Source organism: Furipterus horrens, unplaced genomic scaffold (genome assembly GCF_987537825.1).
Source record: "Furipterus horrens unplaced genomic scaffold, mFurHor1.1.pri manual_scaffold_7, whole genome shotgun sequence".
Lineage (NCBI taxonomy): Eukaryota > Metazoa > Chordata > Mammalia > Chiroptera > Furipteridae > Furipterus > Furipterus horrens.
Window position 1 is genome coordinate 112048699 of NW_028327177.1, and position 20252 is coordinate 112068950.

General features: G+C 40.1%; 1 protein-coding gene across 3 annotated transcripts in view; it reads right to left on the minus strand.

Moving 5' to 3' along the window:
* PCCB (propionyl-CoA carboxylase subunit beta) overlaps positions 1-20252 on the minus strand; it is a 61145-nt gene that overhangs the window by 5097 nt on the left and 35796 nt on the right. For all 3 annotated transcript variants that reach the window (XM_090284296.1, XM_090284295.1, XM_090284294.1), the window contains 3 exons: positions 17224-17344; positions 15298-15379; positions 7172-7295 (listed from right to left, as the gene is read on the minus strand). In XM_090284296.1, coding sequence (XP_090140422.1) covers positions 7172-7295; positions 15298-15379; positions 17224-17344 — 327 coding nt within the window. The remainder of the gene's footprint in view (positions 1-7171; positions 7296-15297; positions 15380-17223; positions 17345-20252) is intronic.

Consider the following 20252-nt stretch of genomic DNA (forward strand, 5'->3'; position numbering starts at 1 on the left):
AATAAAAGAAAATTTTCAGTCGTCCTTCCTCCCTATTTGAAATGTATGTTAATGACCTGAACTAAAGAATCTGATCCCTGGTTCAGTGAACTGAGTGCTGGCCTGTGAACCAAAAGCATCACCAGTTTGATTCCCAGTCAGGGCACATACCTGGGTTGTGGGCCAGGTCCCCAGTTGATGGCATGCGAGAGGCAAGGACACATTGATGTTTCTCTCTCTTTCTCCCTCCCTCCCCCTCCCTCTAAAAATAAATAAAAATAAAGTAAAATAAAATAAAATAAAGAATCTGAGTCATGAGTCACAGGATGAAGACAATTAAGTTAAGAAATTGCAAAAAGTACAAAGAGATTAGAATTAAAATCAAACAAAAATTTTTTAAAAGACGTGCACTGACAACCCAAATAGGATGTAATCATCTGGAAAATGAATGCAGTCAGAATGGAAAAACTGTGAATCAATGCTGCCAGCAGGTCCCAAGTACAAGGGCTGAGCCTTTTCATTTTAGGCCCTGGTTCCAGGCTTGTCAGAGCACCTGGCATCCAGAGAGTGTCCAATAAGCCCCGTCTCATTCCTTCAAGGAAAAACAGATTCAGAATGAAGAACTTCTCTGTGAGCTTCTACAGCTGCCTTTTAGTAACAAATAGGGAATGAATAAGTTCACGAAATGAACACGGCTTTCTTCAAAAAAAGCACTAACCTACTGAACTTCTATACATTGCCACTCCATACACATCACAAAGAGTTACTGAGTGAAGGAACCAGAGTGGAACCCAGTGTTCAGGCTCCAGCCAGGACTGAGGTAGGCCCCTGGAACAGACATCCTAGATATCTGCAGAGAAATTGCCCAGGAGGAGCCAAACAGTTTCTCAAAAAGAAGGCTTGTGAATGTCAACCCGTGCTGTATGGCACCAGAACCTGCAAATACAATCAAAGACAAGAAAGCCCTTTAGGCAGACACAGGAAATCATGTAAAATCCACACCAGAGACAGACACAACTAAGAAGAGGAATTGAAGGGATATGTGAACAGCTGAGAACTTACTCTAGGACAAAAATACATGTTCAGTATGTGTAATTTCCTAACTTTAAACACTTTTTCTAAACACAAAATGATAGAATAGGCAGCTCTAAGCTCCTGTCCTCCCAGAGAAATATCAAAAAATGAGCAGAAACTATCAGAACCAGCTTTGTCAAAACTCTGGAACAGGCAAAGGTTTACACCAGTGACAGCTAAATCAAGAAAAAGGCAAGTTAAAAACAACAGGCACTCTTTGCGGCAGTTTTAATTAAACTTGCACCACACTCTCCCTGGTCTAAGAGGGAGCAAAGATGACCTCATTCACAAATTACTGTGTAGATCTGTTCTAACTTGTCTGGGGGCTACCTAAAGATTGATACAAGGCTTTCATCTCTGTTTCACCTAACTTAGAACTCACCTGGGCCACAAAAGTGACTGGCATTGCTCAAAAACATTCTAGGGCAAAGGAACAAACTGCAGATGGTTGAGATCACCTGAGGCCTGGGAAGAAAAAAAAAACATTTTCTCTGGGTAATTAGGGCATTCAATAGCACCTATGTATGCAGGGACTTTAGAAAGAAACAGATACAGTATTCCTAGGACCAGATGCATGCTCAGGAAACACCTGAGAAGAAGAAATTATAAAGTACCTTGAGATGAATGAAAATGAAAACACAGTATTACAAAACAATAGCCCAAGCTTTAACCTTGGGCTGATCGCTAAACCCAGTTTAAGTCTGGCTAAGAGTTGAAGGAACAAAGATTGCAGTGACCCCACAAAACAAGGAATATAATCTCCACAAAACTAGTTGGGAAAAGTCAATGGACAAATAGACTACTACAGCATTCAACAATAAAAAAAACAACAAACCCTGGAAAGGGGGAAAATATGATTTCTAGAATCTCCGTATTGTAATATCCAAATGTCCAGTTTTCAACCAAAAAAAAACAACAAGGCATACAAAGAAACAGGTAAGTACAGCCATTCAAATACAATAAGTTGGCAGAACCTAAGGAAGTCTAGACATTGAACTTACAAAGACTTTAAAACAACTGCCTTAAATATGCTTACAGAGGTAAAGAAAAACAAAGAACTAAAAAAAAAAAAAATCAAGAAAATAACGTATGAAGAAAATGAGACTATCAGTAACAAGACAGAAATTATAAAAAACAATCAAACAAAAATTCTGGTGCTAAAAAGTACAATAAATAAAATGAAAAATTCACTACAGAGGCTCAAAGCAGATTTGAGCAGACAGAAGAAAGGACCAGGAAACTTAAAGATAAGACAATTTGAATTATCCAGTCTGAGGAGCAGAAATGAAAGAAAAAATAAAGTAAATAGAGATTAAGAGACCTATGAAAATAGAATAAAATGAACAAACATGCAATCAAGCAGTACCAGGAGAAGTGGGAGAAAAAATGACAGAGATTATTTAAAGAAATAATGTTCAAAAATTTCCCCATTTTGACTCAAGATATGCAACTACAAATCCAAGAAACTCTTAATTCCAAATAGGATAAACTCAGACCCACAATGAGATATGATATAGTCAATCTATCAAAACACAAAGATAGGCTCTTGAAAGCAGCAAGGTAAGTGATTCATCAGATAGAAGAGATTCAAAATGAAATTATCAATTGATTTCTCAGCAGAAACAATAGAGGCCAGAAGACAATGAGATGACATATTCACAGTGCTGAAAGAATAAAACTGCCAACCAAGAACTCTATATTTGGCAAACTGTCCTTCAAGAGTGAGATGCAACTTAAGACATTCCCAGATAAACAAAAGCTGAAGAGAGTTCATTATCACTAAGGATCCCCTCTGGATACAGTAAACGGAGTCCATCGGGTTAAAATGAAAGAATACTAGCCAATACTGCAAGGCTGTATGAAGAAGAAATAAAGATCTCCAGCCCTTGCTAGGTGGTTCAGTTGGTCAGAGCGCCATCCCAAACAGGTTGTGGGTTCAATCCCCAGTCAGGTCACATGCCTAGATTGAGGATTTGATTCATAGTTGGGGGGTCTACAGGGGGAAGCGAATTGATGTTTCTTTTTCACATGGTCTCTCATGTCTCTCTCTCTCTCTCCCCCACCCCCTTCCTCTCTAAAAATCAAGAAACATACCCTCAGGTGAGGATTAAAAAATTTTTCTTTTAAAAATATAAAGATCTCCAAAAAAGGCAACTAAATAGAAAAATATAAAAGCCAGAATTACTGTATTTTTTGTTTGCAACATGATTTTTTAACATGACTTAAAAAACAAATGCAAACCAGAAAGGTTCACTGGTAAATTCCACAAAACATTTAAAAATGAAATTATACCAATTCTCTACAATCTCTTTCAGAATACAGATCAGAGAGTATATTTCCTAACTCATTCAATGAGACTAGCATTACCCTACAAGCAAAACAAGACCAAGATATTACAAGAAAACTACAGATCAATGTCTCTCAAACATAGATGCATGAATCCTCGACAAAATATTAGCAAATAAAATCCAGCAATGTATAAAAATAATTATATATTACTCCCAAGTGGAATTTATCCAAGGTATGCAAAGCTTATTCAACATCTGAATATCAATTCATGTAATCCATTACATCAACAGTCTAAACAAGAAAAATCACATGAACATATCAATAAATTCAGAAAAAGCATTCACAAAATCTAATACCTACTCGTGATAAACACTCTCAGCAAACTAGGAATAGAGGGGAACTTTCTCAGCTTGACAAAGAGTATCTATAAAATACCTAGAGCTATAATAGTGAAACACTAGAAGCTTTCCCACTAAGATCAGGTACAGGCAAGAATGTCCACTCTCACCACTTTATTTCGAAATTGTACTGAAACTCCTAGCTAACACAATTTTTTTTAAAAGCCTACAAAAGGCATACAGACTGGGAACAAAGAAATCAAACTGTCTTTGTTCACAGATGACATAAGTATCTATGTAGAAAATCCTGAATATTCACAAGAACACTGCTGGACCTAATAAGCAATTATAGCGAGGCTGCAGGAAACAAAGTTAATACACAAAAATCCACTGTTTTCCTACACACCAGCAATGAATTTGAAACTGAAAACACAATAGTGCCCTGGCTGGAGTGGCTCAGCGGACTGAGCGCCAGTATGCAAACCAAAGGGTCGTCAATTCAATTCCCATTCAGGTCACATGCCTAGGTTGCGGGCCAGGTCCCCAGTTGGGTGTGCATGAGAAGCAACCACACATTGATGTTTCTCTTCCTCTCTTTCTCCCTTCCTTCCCCTCTCTCTACAAAGAAATAAAATCGTTTAAAATATAAAAACACAATACCATTTACATCAGCACACCCTACAATAAAAATACAGTCAATCTAACAAAATTAATTAATCTAACAAATTAGATAAATCTAAGAATATACATACAGGACATATGTGAGGAAAACTACAAAACTAAATAACAAAATGAAAGAACTAAATAAACGGATATTCCATGTTCACAAGTAGGAATACTCAATATCATCAAAAGGTCAGTTCCTTCCAAGTTGGTGTTTAGATTTAATGCAATTCCAATCAAAATCCCAACAAGATACTTTGTGGATACCAACAAACTGATTCCAAAGTTTGTACAGAGAAGCAAAAACACTAGTCCAGCCAACACAATATTAAAGGAGAAGGACAAAGTTGGAGGATTGACAATATCCAACTGCAAGACTTAACTATAAAGCTACAAATACTCAAAGCAGGCCAAGGAAGAGACAAGTGTTCCAGGAGAAGGAAGAGCTGGCTCAGTAGCACCCACTTCTAGACACCAAGATTTGTTCCAGTTACTATTGCTATGTAATAAACCACCCCAAAACTTAGTAGCTTACAACAACAACAATCATTTTATTCATCTCAGAAAATAAAAATTTGAACTACCCCCCCAAAAAAAATTAAAAGTGGGCAAAAGACCTGAACAGATACCTCACCAAAGAAAATGTGCAGATGGCAAATAAACACATGAAAATATGCTCTGTATCATATATCATCAGGGAAATGCAAATCAAAACAACAATGAAATATCACTACACATCTATTAGAATGGCTAAAATCCAGAACACTGACAACAAATGCTGTCAAGGATGTGAAGCAACAGGAACTCTCATTCATTGCCAGTGGGAATGCAAAATGGGATAGCCACTCAGGAATACAACTGAGCTGTTTCTTACAAACTAAATATACTGTTACTGTGCAAGCCAGCAATCACACTCCTCGAGTTGAAAACATATGTCCATGCTAAAACCTACATACAGGTGATTTTGCAGCTTTATTCATAATTGCCAATAGTTGGAAGCAACCAAGATGTTCTTCAGTAGGTGAATAGATAACTGAACTGTGGTACATCCAGACAATGTAATATTAATCAACGCGAAGAAGTGAGCTACCAAGCCATGAAAAAACATGGGGGAACCTAAATGTTTATTTCTATGTGAAAGAAGCTAATCCAAAATGGCCACATACTCTATGATTCCAACTATGTGATTTGGCAACAGCAAAACTATGGGAACAGTAAAAGGATCGGTGGTTACCACAGGTTACCAAGGTATCATGGTTGAGGGAAGGGAGTGATGCATAGGTGGAACACAGAGGATTTTTAGCACACTGAAAGCATTTTGCATGATGCTACCATGGTGGATACATGTCATTAAACATTTATCAAAGCCTACAGAATATACGACACAAAGAGTGAACCCTAATGTAAACTATTGAATTTTGGTGACAATGACGTGTCAGTGTACTTTGATCAGTTGTAACAAATGTACCACTCATGTTCAGGGCTGATAGTATTATACAATAAGTTGTGCATGTGTAAAGAGCACAGTGTATATGGGAACCCTCTGTAGTTCTACTCACTTTTACTGTGAACCTTAAAAAGCTCTAAATAATAAAGTTAATTCTTTTTTAAAAAAGTATTATACACCATGACCATACTGGATATATCCCAGGAATGCAAAAGTGGCTCAATATACTTAACTGAAAACGTATTCAGACAGGTGCTTGTACACCCATGTTCATTGCAGTATTATTCACAACAGTCAAAAAGTAGAAAGAACCCAAGTAGTAAATGACAGATGAATGATTAAACAAAATGTGGTATATACATGCAATGGAGCATTATTCAGCCATAAAAAGGTAAAATTAAGTTCTGATACCTGCTGCAAACATGGATAGAGCTTGAAAACATTCAGCTAAGTGAAATAAGCCAGACACAAAAGGACAAATATTGTATGATTCCATTTATATGGAATATCTAGAATAGGTGAATTCATAGAAACAAAGAGTAGATTGAGATTACCAAGGGATGAGTGTAGGGCGAAAAGGGAATCTCCATTTGGGGTGACTTGAAAAGGTTTTGGAAATATCACTGATGGCTGCACACAGTGTGGCTATAATCAATGTCACTGTATTGCACACTTAAAAAGTTTCAATGGCAAATTTTATGTTATATATGTTCTACCAAAATAAAAAATAATTTAAAAGGAAAAACTGTTTCTAAAGACAAGAAAAAATTACCATGACAGAAACAAAAGATGAGGCTGGGTGAATAAGGGAGAGTGCAATTCATCCTACACAGTTCAAAACAAATCTAAGAAGGAAAATAGTGAGGAGGAAAGCAGTGTCTGCAGTCCCCACCCCCAACCAGAGCACAACCACAGAAGAGTTCCTGCCACCTGGCTGTGACTCAGGTCTGGCCATATCACCAGAAAGCCACAGGGCACAAACACAGCAAGATCTGTGCTATGTATCTGGCACCATTGAAGGCTCTGGAGATAAAACTGTGAATAATACACCAAGACTCTTGCTCTCATGAAACTCATAGTTTAGTGGGCAAGTCATAAATCTAATTGAAAGGAACAAAAACCGGACCTCTGAAAAAGTAAAGAACTCATAAGTTGAGGAGGAAAGTTATCTATAAACCTTTAAAAAATAGGAAAGTATAAAAGAGGCATTTTGAGAAATTAATATTAAAATAGAAAAGAGCTTTCACAACAATACCTGAGTTTTTTCTTTGGCTATGGAAGGCCATGTCTCAGGAAAAAGCAAAAGGTAGACACCAGGGACCCAGGCACCCCCGACTCTCCCAACCATGACCTGAGGTTTATGAGTGCTTCTCCCTCCTACCTGAAGCCACGTTAGGTTGGTTGCCAACAATTCCAATGGTCCTTCCGTTCATTCTTGCAAAACCAACAATGATGTTCTTGGCATAATTGGGCATGATCTCAAAAAATTCTCGCTCATCAACAACCTGCAGGGATAAATTTACGCCTGAGCTCAAAATGAGAAAGAAGAAGATACAACTACATTACAGAATTACAGAGCTGGATAGCCACCGCCCCACCACAGGTTCTCCAAGAAAGCAAGGCAATAGGCAGAGGAACACATTCTCCCTGCTGAACAGGAAAACCCTCATGTACACTGTTAGTGGGAGGATAAACCAGTGCACTCTTTTTAAAAGTTTCTATTTGAATTCGGCATCATTTATTATACTTTTTAACTTCATTTTAAGATCATTTCAAACCTATATAAAATTTTTCACAATAGTTTTAAAAAATGTATATATCCTTCACCCAGATTCCCCATTTATTAACATTTTACCACATAAGCTTTACAATTCTCTCTCCCTACCTGCCTATCCCCCTTTCTCACAATCTAGCTCTATTTTTGTATGTGTGTAAATGTATACATTGCTTTCTAAATAGTATACATATATATGTACATATACACACAATTTTTTTCTGAACCATCTGAGAGTAAGTTATAGACATAATACCTCTTTTTTAAAATCATTTATTGATTTGAGAGAGAAAAAGAGAGATATTTGTTGTTCCACTTATTTATGCATTCATTCATTGATTCTTGTATGTGTCCTAACTGGAGGTCAAACTCACAGCCTTGGCATGTCCGGACAACACCACAACCAACTGAACTTCTCAGCCAGGGCCAGACATGCTTCCTCTTTAATGCTAAGTCCCTCACTGTGTATCTCCTATAAACAAAGACATTCTCTTATATAACTATACTGGTATTATCAAAATCAGGAAATTAACATTAATATTACTGTCTATTATAAAACCTTATTCAAATTTTTCCAGTTATTCCAATAATATCCTTTATAACAACCAAAACCTAGTTATAGAATCCACCTGGTGCTTAGCAGTCATGTCTCTGCAGCACGCTTTAATTTCTTCCCTTCGATTTTTGTCTTTCACAATCATGATATCTTTGAAGACTACAGATTGGTTATTTGATTATTTGCCTTCTATTTGGATTTGTTTAATGTTTCTTTGTGTTTCATTTCAGGTTAAGCATTTTTGACGGTAACAAAGGAGTGTTCCTCTTAGTGAATCACATCAAAAGATACATGGTATTAATTTCTCCATTAATGGCAGTGATATATGCCAGGTCTCTCAGATGTAAAATTACTATTTTTCCATTTGTAATTAAGCATTTTGTAAGGAAAGACTTTGAAACTATGTAAATCCTATACCTCTTTAAATTTTCACCCATTAGGTTTACCATTCATTGATGATTCTTCCCTAGTCCAATTACTGCCATGACAGTCGCCAACTGGTGATTTCTCTATCTCTATTTTCCCTGCATTTCTTAGTCGGCATTTTACTGTCAGAAAGGTCTATGCCGCTTCCAATCAAGATGGAGGTGGAGGTAGACAGCTTCTCTTCCTTGCACAACCATAAGAAGGATCACAACTAACCTCAAAACAAAAAAACCCCAGAACTGCCAGAAAATTGAACTGTATGTAAGTCTGACAACCAAGGATTTAAAGCAGCTATATTCATCCAGACAGGTAGGAAGGGTGGAGACGGGGAGCCAGGGCAGAGAGGACGCAGTGTGGCAACAGCAAGACGGTAGAACAGGTGGTTCCATATTCATGTGCAGTAGATAAAAATCAGGGGGTCGGAGGGGTAATACCTTCTGCACAAGCAATCCCAGCCCCAGGCCAGACTGTGTAGCCCAGGGTTCCAGCCCAGGAAAAATAAAGCCTCATAACTACTGGCTATAAAAACCAGTGGGGTTTGGGGTGGCAGAAGAAACTGTTTCTCAGGAGAGTTGGTTTGCAGGGATCACATGGCCTGGCATGGAAGGTGCACAAATCCACCCACTCTGGGAATCACACTAGGGCAGCAGCCGGAGGGGCACCAGTCACATACGGAAGTGGGTAAAGTGACTAGAAACAGGGCGAGTGCCAGGCAAGCCTACAGAAGTCAGGCAGCAATGGCACTGTTCCCTCTCTGACCTCTCTACCCAATACACGTAGCCACGAAGTGGTGAAGCAGGTTGCCCTGACCCAGTGGATACCCAAGGCTCTGCCCCATACAATTTAACAGGTGTGCTAAGAGAGGGAGTCAGAGCAGCTCTACCTAGTACAGAGAAACAAACACAGGGAGGCTGCCAAGTTAAGGAGACAAAGAAATACGAACCAAATGAAGAAACAGAACAGAACCCCAGAAAAAGAGCTAAGTGAAGATGATATAGCCAACCTATCAGATGCACAGTATGAAACATTGGTGATCAGAAAGCTCAGAGGTGATCAGAAAGCATAGGGAAGAAATGAGGCTACACTAAGTGAAGTAAAGAAAAAACCACAAGAAACCAACAGTGAAGGGAAGGAGGCTGGAATTCAAATCAATGATTTGGAACATAAGGAAGAACTAAACATTCAGCCAGAACAAAATGAAGAAGAATTTTAAAAAAGAAAGAAAAAGAGGAGAATTTAAGAAGACTCTGGGGCATCTCTGGAAGTGCCAATGTCCAAATCATAGGGGTGCCAGAAGGAGAAGAGGAAGAGAAAGAAACTGAAAACTTATTTGAAAAAATAATGAAAGAAAACTTCCCTAATTTGGTGACGGAAATAGACAGCATACAAGTCCAGGAATCACAGAGAGTCCCAAACAAGCTAGACCCAAAGCGGATCGCACCAAGACACATCATAAGTAAAATGCCAAAGGTGAAAGATAAAGAGAGAATCTTAAAAGCAGCAAATGAAAGGCAGAGTTACCTACAAAGGAGTACCCATAAGACTCTCAGCTGATTTCTCAAAAGAAACTTTGCAAGCAAGAAAGGACTGGCAAGAAGTATTCAATGTGAGGAAAAGCAAGGACCTACAACCAAGATGACTCTACCCAGCAAAGCTATCATTTAGAATGGAAGGGCAGATAAAGTGCTTCCCAGACAAGGTAAAGTTAAAGGAGTTCATCACCAAGCCCTTATTATATGAAATGTTAAAGGGACTTGTTTAAGAAAAAGAAGATCAACACTATGAACATTAAAATGACAAACTCACAGCTATCAACAACAGAACCTAAAAAAAATAAATAAAAACAAAAAACTAAGCCAACAACCAGAACAGAAACAGAAACATAGGTATGGCAAATCATTTGGAGGGTCATCAGTGGGGAGGGGGAGGAAGGAGGAGAATGAGGGAAAAAGTACAGGATTAAGAAGCATACCTGGCAGGTACAAAATAGACTGAAGGATGTTAAGAATAGTAAAGGAAATGGAGAAGCCAAAGAACTTACAGTACATGCATGACCCACAGACATGAACTAAGGCAGTGGTTCTCAACCTGTGGGTCGCAACCCCTTTGGGGGTCAAACGACCCTTTCACAGGGGTCGCCTAAGACCATCGGAAAACACATATAATTACATATTGCTTTTGTGATTAATCACTATGCTTTAATTATGTTCAATTTGTAACAATGAAAATACATCCTGAATATCAGATATTTACATTACGATTCATAACAGTAGCAAAATTACAGTTATGAAGTAGCAACGAAAATAATTTTATGGTTGGTGGTCACCACAACATGAGGAACTGTATTAAAGTGTTGTGGCATTAGAAAGGTTGAGAACCACTGAAATAAGGGGTGGTATAGCCGGAGAGAAGGGGGATACTGGGCGGAGGGGGACAAAGGGCAAAAAATTGGGACAACTGTAGTAGCATAAACAATAAAATTTTTTATTTTTAAAGAAAGGACTTTGCCTTTCCCATTTAATTATTTGTGCCAGCCACAAATATTAACTATAGATTCCTGTTTTATTATGTAGATTGTTATCTTTTACCATCATTATTTTATGTTCAAATTGCCCCATATTTTCCAGTGAGAGCTCATTCAAGGTGGCTCCCAAACCCTTTCAATGTTTCTCCAACATTCTTTGAATATATCTTATATTCCGCAACTACTTTATTTTCAAGTTCATTTTGTTTTGTTTTGTTTTTCCTGCCTCAAGGGTAGAATTAGCCATTTCTCCGAGGGACCCAGGTGCCTTTTAGGACAGGTGAATGAGAGAGAGAGAGAGAGAGAGAGAGAGAGAGAGAGAGAGAGAGAGAGAGAGAGAGAGAGAGAGAGAGAGAGAGAGAGGGAGAAAGAGAGAGTGTGTGTGTGTGTGTGTTTACTTCTAAGAAGCTGCCCTAGAGGACAGAGCTTGGAAAGCCACAGACACACACACTTATTTCTAAAACTGGCATAAAACCATGAATTTGTACTAAGAACTCCAATTCTAGTCCACTTCACTACAGTGTTCATTCTAGCTCTCCCCCCTTCAATATTCATTAAATCCTCTCTCCTACAGTGGACATCTTACTCCCATTATTCTCAAAATGTACTTATTTATTTAATCCTCAAATACAGAGAAAATGGTTTCAGAATTGCTCACACATATGCCTTCAAAAACACATATCTAACTAAAATTTAGTATTTCTTTACCACTATTTCCATCATTAGACTAAAGGCAGTTTATTTTAAAGGTTTTCCCCCCATCTTGCTGATTTTACTTTTTAATATGTAAACATAACATAGTTTAATAGTGTCACTCCTCACCCATCCTCTGTTATTAATCTCATCATTTTCTGGTTTATCTTCCATGTGTATATTACAGAGATGAGCATATATATTCATATCTTTTTAATTATCCCTTCTATCTTAGATTAAAAAATAACATACTACACTTTTGCACTTTGGATTTCTTCACTTAACAATATTCATATCCTGGAAATTACTCCATATCAGGTCATAGCCATCTTTCTCATTTTCACTCCTGCATAGTACTCTATTGTGTGGATATATCAAATTTAATAAACCTATCTCCTCTGTTGTTAACATTAATTTGAAACTTACACTCAGGTTGTTTAAAATATTTTTCAATGATAAATAACAATGGCACAATAGCAACCTTGTGCATCTGTAATTTTGTATGGTAAGAAGTGTACCTTCAGAAAAAAATCCTAGAAGTGGAACTTCTGGATGGAAGTATAAATGCTTATTTAGTCTTAGATATTACCATATTCTCCTAACAGCAATATATGGGAATGTATGCTTCCAACAGTTGTTTTTATTCTGCTAAACTGACAAATGAGAAATAACTCAGTGTACGTAATTTTAATTTGCATTTCTAGCATTATGAGTAAAGTTGAAAAAATATATACTTTACCAAAACTGACCACAGCAAAGATAAACTTTAAAGAGACATATTCACATTAAAAAACAGAGGAAGTTACCAAAAAGTTAATCCTTCTCCCCCACAAGAGCACTACGCCCTGACACTTGCAAAATTTCTACCAAATTTTTTTTTTCATCTTTTTTTTCATTGAATTTATTGGGGGTTACATTGGTCAACAATATTATACAGGTTTTGAGTGTATGATTATACAATACATCACCTGCACACTGCACTGTGTGATTACAATCCAAAATCTAATCTCCTTCATCACCATTTATCCCCCGTTTCCCTCTTCTACCTGTCCCTAGCACCTCTTCCCTCTAGTAATCACCATACTGTTGTCTGTGTCCATGAGAATTGGTTTGTTTTTAAATTTTTTTTTAATTGATTTAAGGGAAAGAAATTTGTTGTTCCACCTATTTATGCATTCATGGTTGATTCTTGTATGTACCCTGACCGGGGATTGAACCCACAACCTTGGCATACAGGGACACTCTAACTGACTGAGCTACCCGGCCAGAGAACATGAGTTGTTGTTGTGGTTGTTGTGTTTTTTTTTGTTTCTTTTTTTGCTTAATCTCTTCACCTATTTCACCGAGCCCCACAGCCGCCCTCCCTTCTAACAGCTGTCAGTCTGTTCTCTGTATCTATGAGTCTGTTTCTATTTTATTTTGTTCATTAGATTCCACATATAAGTGAAATTATACGGTACTCATCTTTCTTCCTCTGACTCATTTATTTCACTTGGTGTAATACTCTCCAGCAGCTTCAGGCCCCATAGGCAGTATGTGGAAAGATGACTCAAGACTTGAACCAGGGACAGGACTCTACAGGGCAAAAGGAGAATCAGGTGCTCATGACTGAGACCCTATTTTACCTTCTTCACAGTACTTTTTTAGATCTAAAACTACCTATGCTATGCATGCATTTGTTTTCTCTCTCTCTCACCCAAAAGTGAGATCCCTGAGGCAGGGATTTTGTGCATCCCTGGGAACAGAACCTGGCCATTAGTATCTGGCAGAATGTCAGAGTCCAGCTAGCACAAGAAAGAAGAGGCCAGGCAGAGTTGAGGACTGCAGAGGAATGGGAAGAGTGAGAGCTGGAGAGTCAAGGAGCAGAGGCAGTGGAAGAGGGACAGGCACAACTGTTGTTACAGAAAGGGGGTGTCCAAAAGCCCCCAGAGCTTGTGGCTGGGGGATGAGGAGAAGGAAGCAGCTTTCAGGATGCCTTCACATGCCTGTGGCTGGTGTTTTTGTTATGCAAATGGCTTGGATGCTTCCAAGGCCTCAGGTAGATGGGAGGGGTCTTGGACCAGGGAATGGCATGGAAAGAGCACACAGAGCCTGCGTAAGGTTTTGTGAATGGTCAGAACTGAGTGCCATGCCCACTGCATCACAGGACACAGTCAGAGATTTAAAAATAAGCGGCAGACATTTTAACTAGACTGACCATGCAGATTACAAGGAAACTGATCATGCTGCTTTGAAAAGAAGAGTCTGACCATGCAATTTTGAGAAGGAAAAACTCCATGCATTTTGCAAGGAGGCTGAGAATCCACGAGGTTTTGGATTAAAAGCTGGCGAGCACCTTAACACAGACAAGACCACCCCCAATCAGAATTGAATGATTGGCAGCTACTGGTAAAGCTGAACTGTGTCTAGGAAGTAGGATCACGGTATCTCTAACTTTTCTAAACCTAGCCTGGTTTGGTAGGGGTAGGCAAGGATATGTTTGTGGGTGTTTTAAGGATCATAAGACTTAATGGTAGAAATCCGCAGATAATCTAAATCTATATAACTATTAAATAAACAATTCTTTTTCTTTTCACTAAACTCTGTTATTGAGAGTTATAATTCTGGCGGCAGGCAATCGGGCCCCTAATTAAACAGCCTGTGGGTTCTGTTTCAATTGGAGCAGCCCAGGGGTTCTGTAACGCTGTGAGGATGGAGAGAATACTGAAGGCTGAGTTCACAGAAGGCCATGCTGGTAGAAAGGTCTTGTCTTCACAGCTCAAATGGTGCTCTATAGGCTACATAATCTAGCAATGAGGAGACGTAGAGTCTGGCCATGGTTACTGACTTACACTGGCTACCCAAAGTATAGGAGGAAAAGGAATAGTCACTGGAGGAGCCAGGGCTCTGGGAGAGGCAGTGCCCACAGAGCCACCTGCTTCTGTTAAGCAAGGACTAATGAGAGCACCTTGTGCATGTGAGAGTGTGAGGGAGACAATGGTCATCAACAGATGTCCCCGGTCTGCCCTGACACTGTCCTCTCTTCATAACAATCCAGGGATCTGCTATACCAACAAAAAGGCACGCACACACACACACACACACACACACACACACACACCTTGACACTGTTAGAGGATACCCTATATACTCTCCTTTCCCTAGAAAGACAAAATACCTTCTAAGCATAAGGCTCCAAACAAAGGTACCTAAAAGAGGGTCACCCTAGCCTTAACTCCAGACTCTAGGGACATGGGCCCTTCTCTATGTACCTCAGAGTGCCATCAAAGGACTACTGAGCTCTGCTGGACCAATTGGTCCTTCTCCCTCCAGCCCTCAAGTCCATCTGAGCCAATAGGGTGGCTATAGTCACTGGCTCTTCCCAAAACACAGTACTCAGTGGTCCCTGGTCCTGGTCCACCCCATGCTCTGCCTGTATTGCTGGATGTTAAGGCCTGTGGGTTCAGTACTTCCTCACTAGGCCAAAGCACAATGACCATGAACATTGAACATTGCCGAGCTAATACAAACAAGACAAGCAGATGTAGCACTTACAGAGAGTATGATGTCTGCCATGTTATAGGCTTTGGTAGATTCCAAAGGGACAATTGTGTCGAGTTCAGGAACCAGACGGTCACTTTGAATAGAAAAAGCAGATATAATCAACACCAGAAGAGTCAGTTGCCTTCTGTGAGTGGGGGATGGGAGAGGAAATGAGGGATGGCTAATGCGTCCTTACTGGGCTTTCAAAGCAGTTCCCAAAGATGTATTCCTTTGTTACCACCATGTTAAACTGAACCTGAGCTTGATGCTAATCCAAAAGATCTTTCTGTTTTCATTTAGAAGAAAAAAAAAGGGGGGGGCTTATTTTCCTGAATGTGATTCTTTCATTTATCATCTCTGAATAACCCCTACATCCTAGGTACTGTGTGGGGTACTAAAGGATACTGTAGTGAACACTGGTCCCAGTTGAACTTCCTGAGACATTAAAAATAAAAGAATAAGGACTTGGAAATGCAAAGTTTGAGTTCTGCTGAAATTACTGTGGGTTTGCACTTTGCTGGAAGGCAAATCTGGTAGAGTTCCTTCAAAAAGCAAAGCAGCTGGCCCCCTGGTGGGATGAAGATTAACCAGTCACATAGGCTCCTGGCTCTCTGCTTCCTCCTGCATCTAAGTGACTGAGCAGGGAGCCAGAGCAAGGGCCCACTCCCATGCCATAGGAGGACTCAGCAACATGCCCCTCTCCAACAAGTTCTCATCCCTTCCTGTCCCACGTAGGCAGGCAGGAGTTGTTCTGACCCTGATATATACACTGGGGATGAGATTTGACCTTGGCCAAGCCACATGCCCAATCAAGCCCAACTTCCCAGAGAGCTCTGCACTGGGGCATTGAGTATAGCCCTACCAGATAATAAAATTCTCCCCTACTTTTCATTTGTTCCTTATGCATATGCATATAGCTTCCCTGGGATCCTAAGAGGAGGTATAGCTGGGCCAAAGCAGGCTATTTGGACATTACTGTGCCCCTAGGCCATAACACCTTCAAATGATATCCTAAACTTTGCAAGAACCCAAATAGTATAGATGCTCAGAAAAGGAGGCTGTATAGATGCTCAGAAAAGGAGGCTGTGCCCACTGCTGCTGGGTCTTGGGACCACCCTCCCTTTCATGCCTACACATTGTGGGCCACTAACTGTGTCCCTAAGGAGTAGAGCAAGGGCAGACAGGGTGGGGCCCTGGGGACATGACTCTTCAGAGCATCCCTGGCCCAGTCAGGGACCTATAGGCAAAAGCCCAGGTCTACCCAAGAGAGCAGTGTCTGAAAATGGCTTCTTCATGAGGAACACAATTCCAAATCCCTCTGCAAAAGAAAGTCCAGGCCAAGTGAGTGCTTCAAAATCAGAGAGGAAACAAAATGGAAAAGAAAGCAGCCAGAGGTCCAGAGCAATAGGTTCCCATCAGGGCCTCCAATTTACTGTGTACCCCCCACATCAGGCTAAGCCCCAATAGCAAGAAGGAAAAAAGGTCTTCACTAAGTGGCTAGCAGCACATCCTTCCCCAAGCCTGCCCCAGCTTTTGGCCACAAGCAGGTGTGCATAGAACACTTCCTAAAAGGCCTGCTGTCTCCCCCATTTTGCAGTTATTTCATATCAAGACACATACAAAAAAAAAAAAAAAACCTTCCATCTCTCATTCAGGACAAATCGAGAACTCTCAGAAATCAAATTTTTTTGGCCACTCTATTCCCAAGCTACCCACAAGATATAACACAGAGGGAAAAACGCAAATAAAAGTAAAATATTTCTTTGCTCCTATACACAGACATGCCACCACCATGCCCACACGTGGGCCAACTGCACTCCACAATCTACCCCAGGCTGCCCAACAAGGTAGACCCTGAAGGTCCAGCTAGAGCAGAGGAGTCAGACACAAGCAAGCCAACCTGCAAAACGAGAGAAGGTACTCCAGCCTGCAACTCACCTGGGATCATAGCACTCACGGATGGGAGCCGGGTCCTGACTGCTGAGGGGCAGGTAGTTGAAGAACTCCCGGAGATTACACAAGGCGTCCACATCATTTTCAAAAGCTCTGTGGGCAACACCTGAGAAAATAGGAAGGATATAATGTGCCAGGGCAACTGTCAGACCAAAAAATACTGCTTCACGCCTGCCCCTTCTACAGCATGTATGTAGCAGACTGCTGACAGCTCTGTCCTACCCATCCACTCTGAGGATGATGGGGTACCACATACCTTCGGGCTAATCTTCAGTTCATGCAGCCTGTTCCATCTGCTCTGTACCACTGCAAAGGTCATTCCTTTCTTTCTCTTTATTTTTTTAAAGCATATTTATTGATTATGCCCTTACAGTTGACTCAATTTCTTTTCTCTTTGCTCCCCTCCACCCAGTACCCCCCTTCCCTCCAGCAATCCCACCCCTCTTAAATCATTCCATGGGTCATGAATATAAATTATTTGGCTTCACCATTTCCTATATTATTTTTAACATCCCTCAGTCTATTCTGTATCTACGAATTATGCTTCTTAATCCCTGCATCATTTCCCCATTTCTCCCCTCCCCCTCCCAGCTGATAACCCTCCAAATGATCCTCATACCTATGATTCTCTTTCTGTTCTGGTTGTTTGCTTAGTTCGTTTTTGTTTTTATTTTTTAGATTCAGTTGTTGAGAGTTGTGAGTTTGTTGTCATTTTAATGTTCATAGTGTTGATCTTCTTTTTCTTAAACAAGTCTCTTTAACATTTCATATAATAAGGGCTTGGTGATGATGAACTCCTTTAGTTTTACCTTGTCTGGGAAGCACTTATCTGCCCTTCCATGTTAAATGATAGTTTTGCTGGACAGAGTCATCTTGGTTGCAGGTCCTTGCTTTTCATCACATTGAATATTTCTTGCCAGTCCTTTCTTGACTGCAAAGTTTCTTTTGAGAAATTAGCTGACAGTCTTATATGCATCCCTTTGTAGGTAACTCTCTGCTTTTCTCTTGCAGCTTTTAAGATTCTCTCTTTATCTTTCACCTTTGGCATTTTAATTGTGATGTGTCTTGGTGTGATCCTCTTTGGGACTAGCTTGCTTGGAGTTCTCTGTGCTTCCTGAACTTGTATGTGTATTTCCTTCGCCAAATTTGGGAAGTTTTCCTTCATTAATTTTTCACATAAGCTTTCAATTTTTTGTTCTTCCTCTTCTCCTTCTGGCACCCCTATGATTCGAACATTGGCACATTTAAAGTTGTCCCAGAAGTTCCTAAGTCTCTCCTTGTTTTTTCAATTCTTATTTCCTCATTCTGTACTAGTTGACTGTTTATTTCTTCCTTATGCTCCAAATCACTGATTTGAACCCTGGTTTCCTTCTCTTCACCATTGGTTTCATGTGGATTTTCCTTCATTTCATTTAGCTTAGCCTTCACTTCTTCCCTTATGTGTTTATTGTACTCAAGCATATCTGTCAAGTCTGTGAGCATCTTTATCACCAGTGTTTTGAACTCTGAGTCTATTAGGTTGGCTATCTCTTCATTGCTTTGTTTTCCCACTGGAACCCTGATCTGTTCCCTCTTTTGGTCTATACTACTGTGTCTCCTCAACTTGACAGGCTCCTGTGTTTGCCTCTGTCTTAGGTAGAGCTGTCGCACCTCTTACTTTGTGAAGGGCGGAGCCTTAGTTATTCGACAGTGTCGGGGGTTCCTGTTTCACCACATTGTGGTGCTGAATGTCGGGGAGGAGACTGTCTGGATGAGTATTTCTTCTTTATATCTTTGTTTGGACTTCCATGCAGCTTGATTTTCTGGATCTTCCAGTTGCCTCAAGTTTTGAGGTGGCTGTGTTCCTTCGTAGTGTGGAGGTGGACTCAGTATGTCTACCTATGCCTCCATCTTGGCCGGAAGTCCAGGTCACTCCTTTCTTTATTCAGGTCTTTGCTCTAATGCCACCTACTCAGAGAAGCTTTCCCTGATACCTCCATAAAACAAACCCTTCCCCTCAATGCCCCTCACTTTCCATTCCTGTAATGTATGGAAATTCTCATCACACTTTTCCCTGCCACATCTATTTCCTTCCCTGTTTACTATCTGACATCTCCCCTATAATGTCAGCTCCAGCAGGGTAGATACCAGGCCTGTCTTATTCATGTAGTCCCACATCAAGAGTAATGCCTAATTATACATCAATTACTCTCAACAAAACTGAAAAAATAAAAGAATAACGGTTGCACATAATGCCATAGTATTCATCAGTGATGGAAAGAATGGAAGAAAAGAGGGGAATCACATGACCCTAGTGAAGAGTCAAGCCATCATTACTCAAGAACACTCTGAAATCACAGAGCAGTAAAATGAGGCCACAGACATGATAAAGTAGGGCCAGGAGCTCTCTCTCTCAGGTTCACCCTACCAGACTCCCTGCTTCCACTTTTGCCTCTATAGTCTCTTCTCCACATGATGGCCAAAATTAGCTATTTAACTCATATCACGTCATGGCGCTACTCTAGTCACACTGCCCCTGCCATTCATTAGGCACACCAGCCACACTCTTTCCTCAGGGCCCTTGTATAGGCAGGTGTGGCTCAGTGGGCTTGGTGTCATCCCTTTGATTTCCCTGGTTTGGTTCCAAGTAGGGGCACATGCCAGGGTTACAGGCCAGGTCCCTAGTTGGTGGTGTGCGAGAGGCAACAGATTGATTATTCTCTCACACATCAATGTTTCTCTCCCTCTCTTCCCATCTTTCTAAAAATAAATAAATAAAATCTTTTCAAAAATCTACTCCATTCTTACCCTCACAATGAGGCCTGCCCTTACCCCCTATTTAAAACTGCAACAATCCCAACCCCCTTTACTCTGTTCTATTGTTTCCATAGCACATATTACCTTATTTTATTAAGCTTATTGTTTACAGTCTATCTTCTCTGTTAGAACATAAACCCCATATAGCCAGGGATCTCCTTGTTTCTTTCACAAATGTATTCCTAACAAGTAGAACAATGCTTGACACATAGGCATTA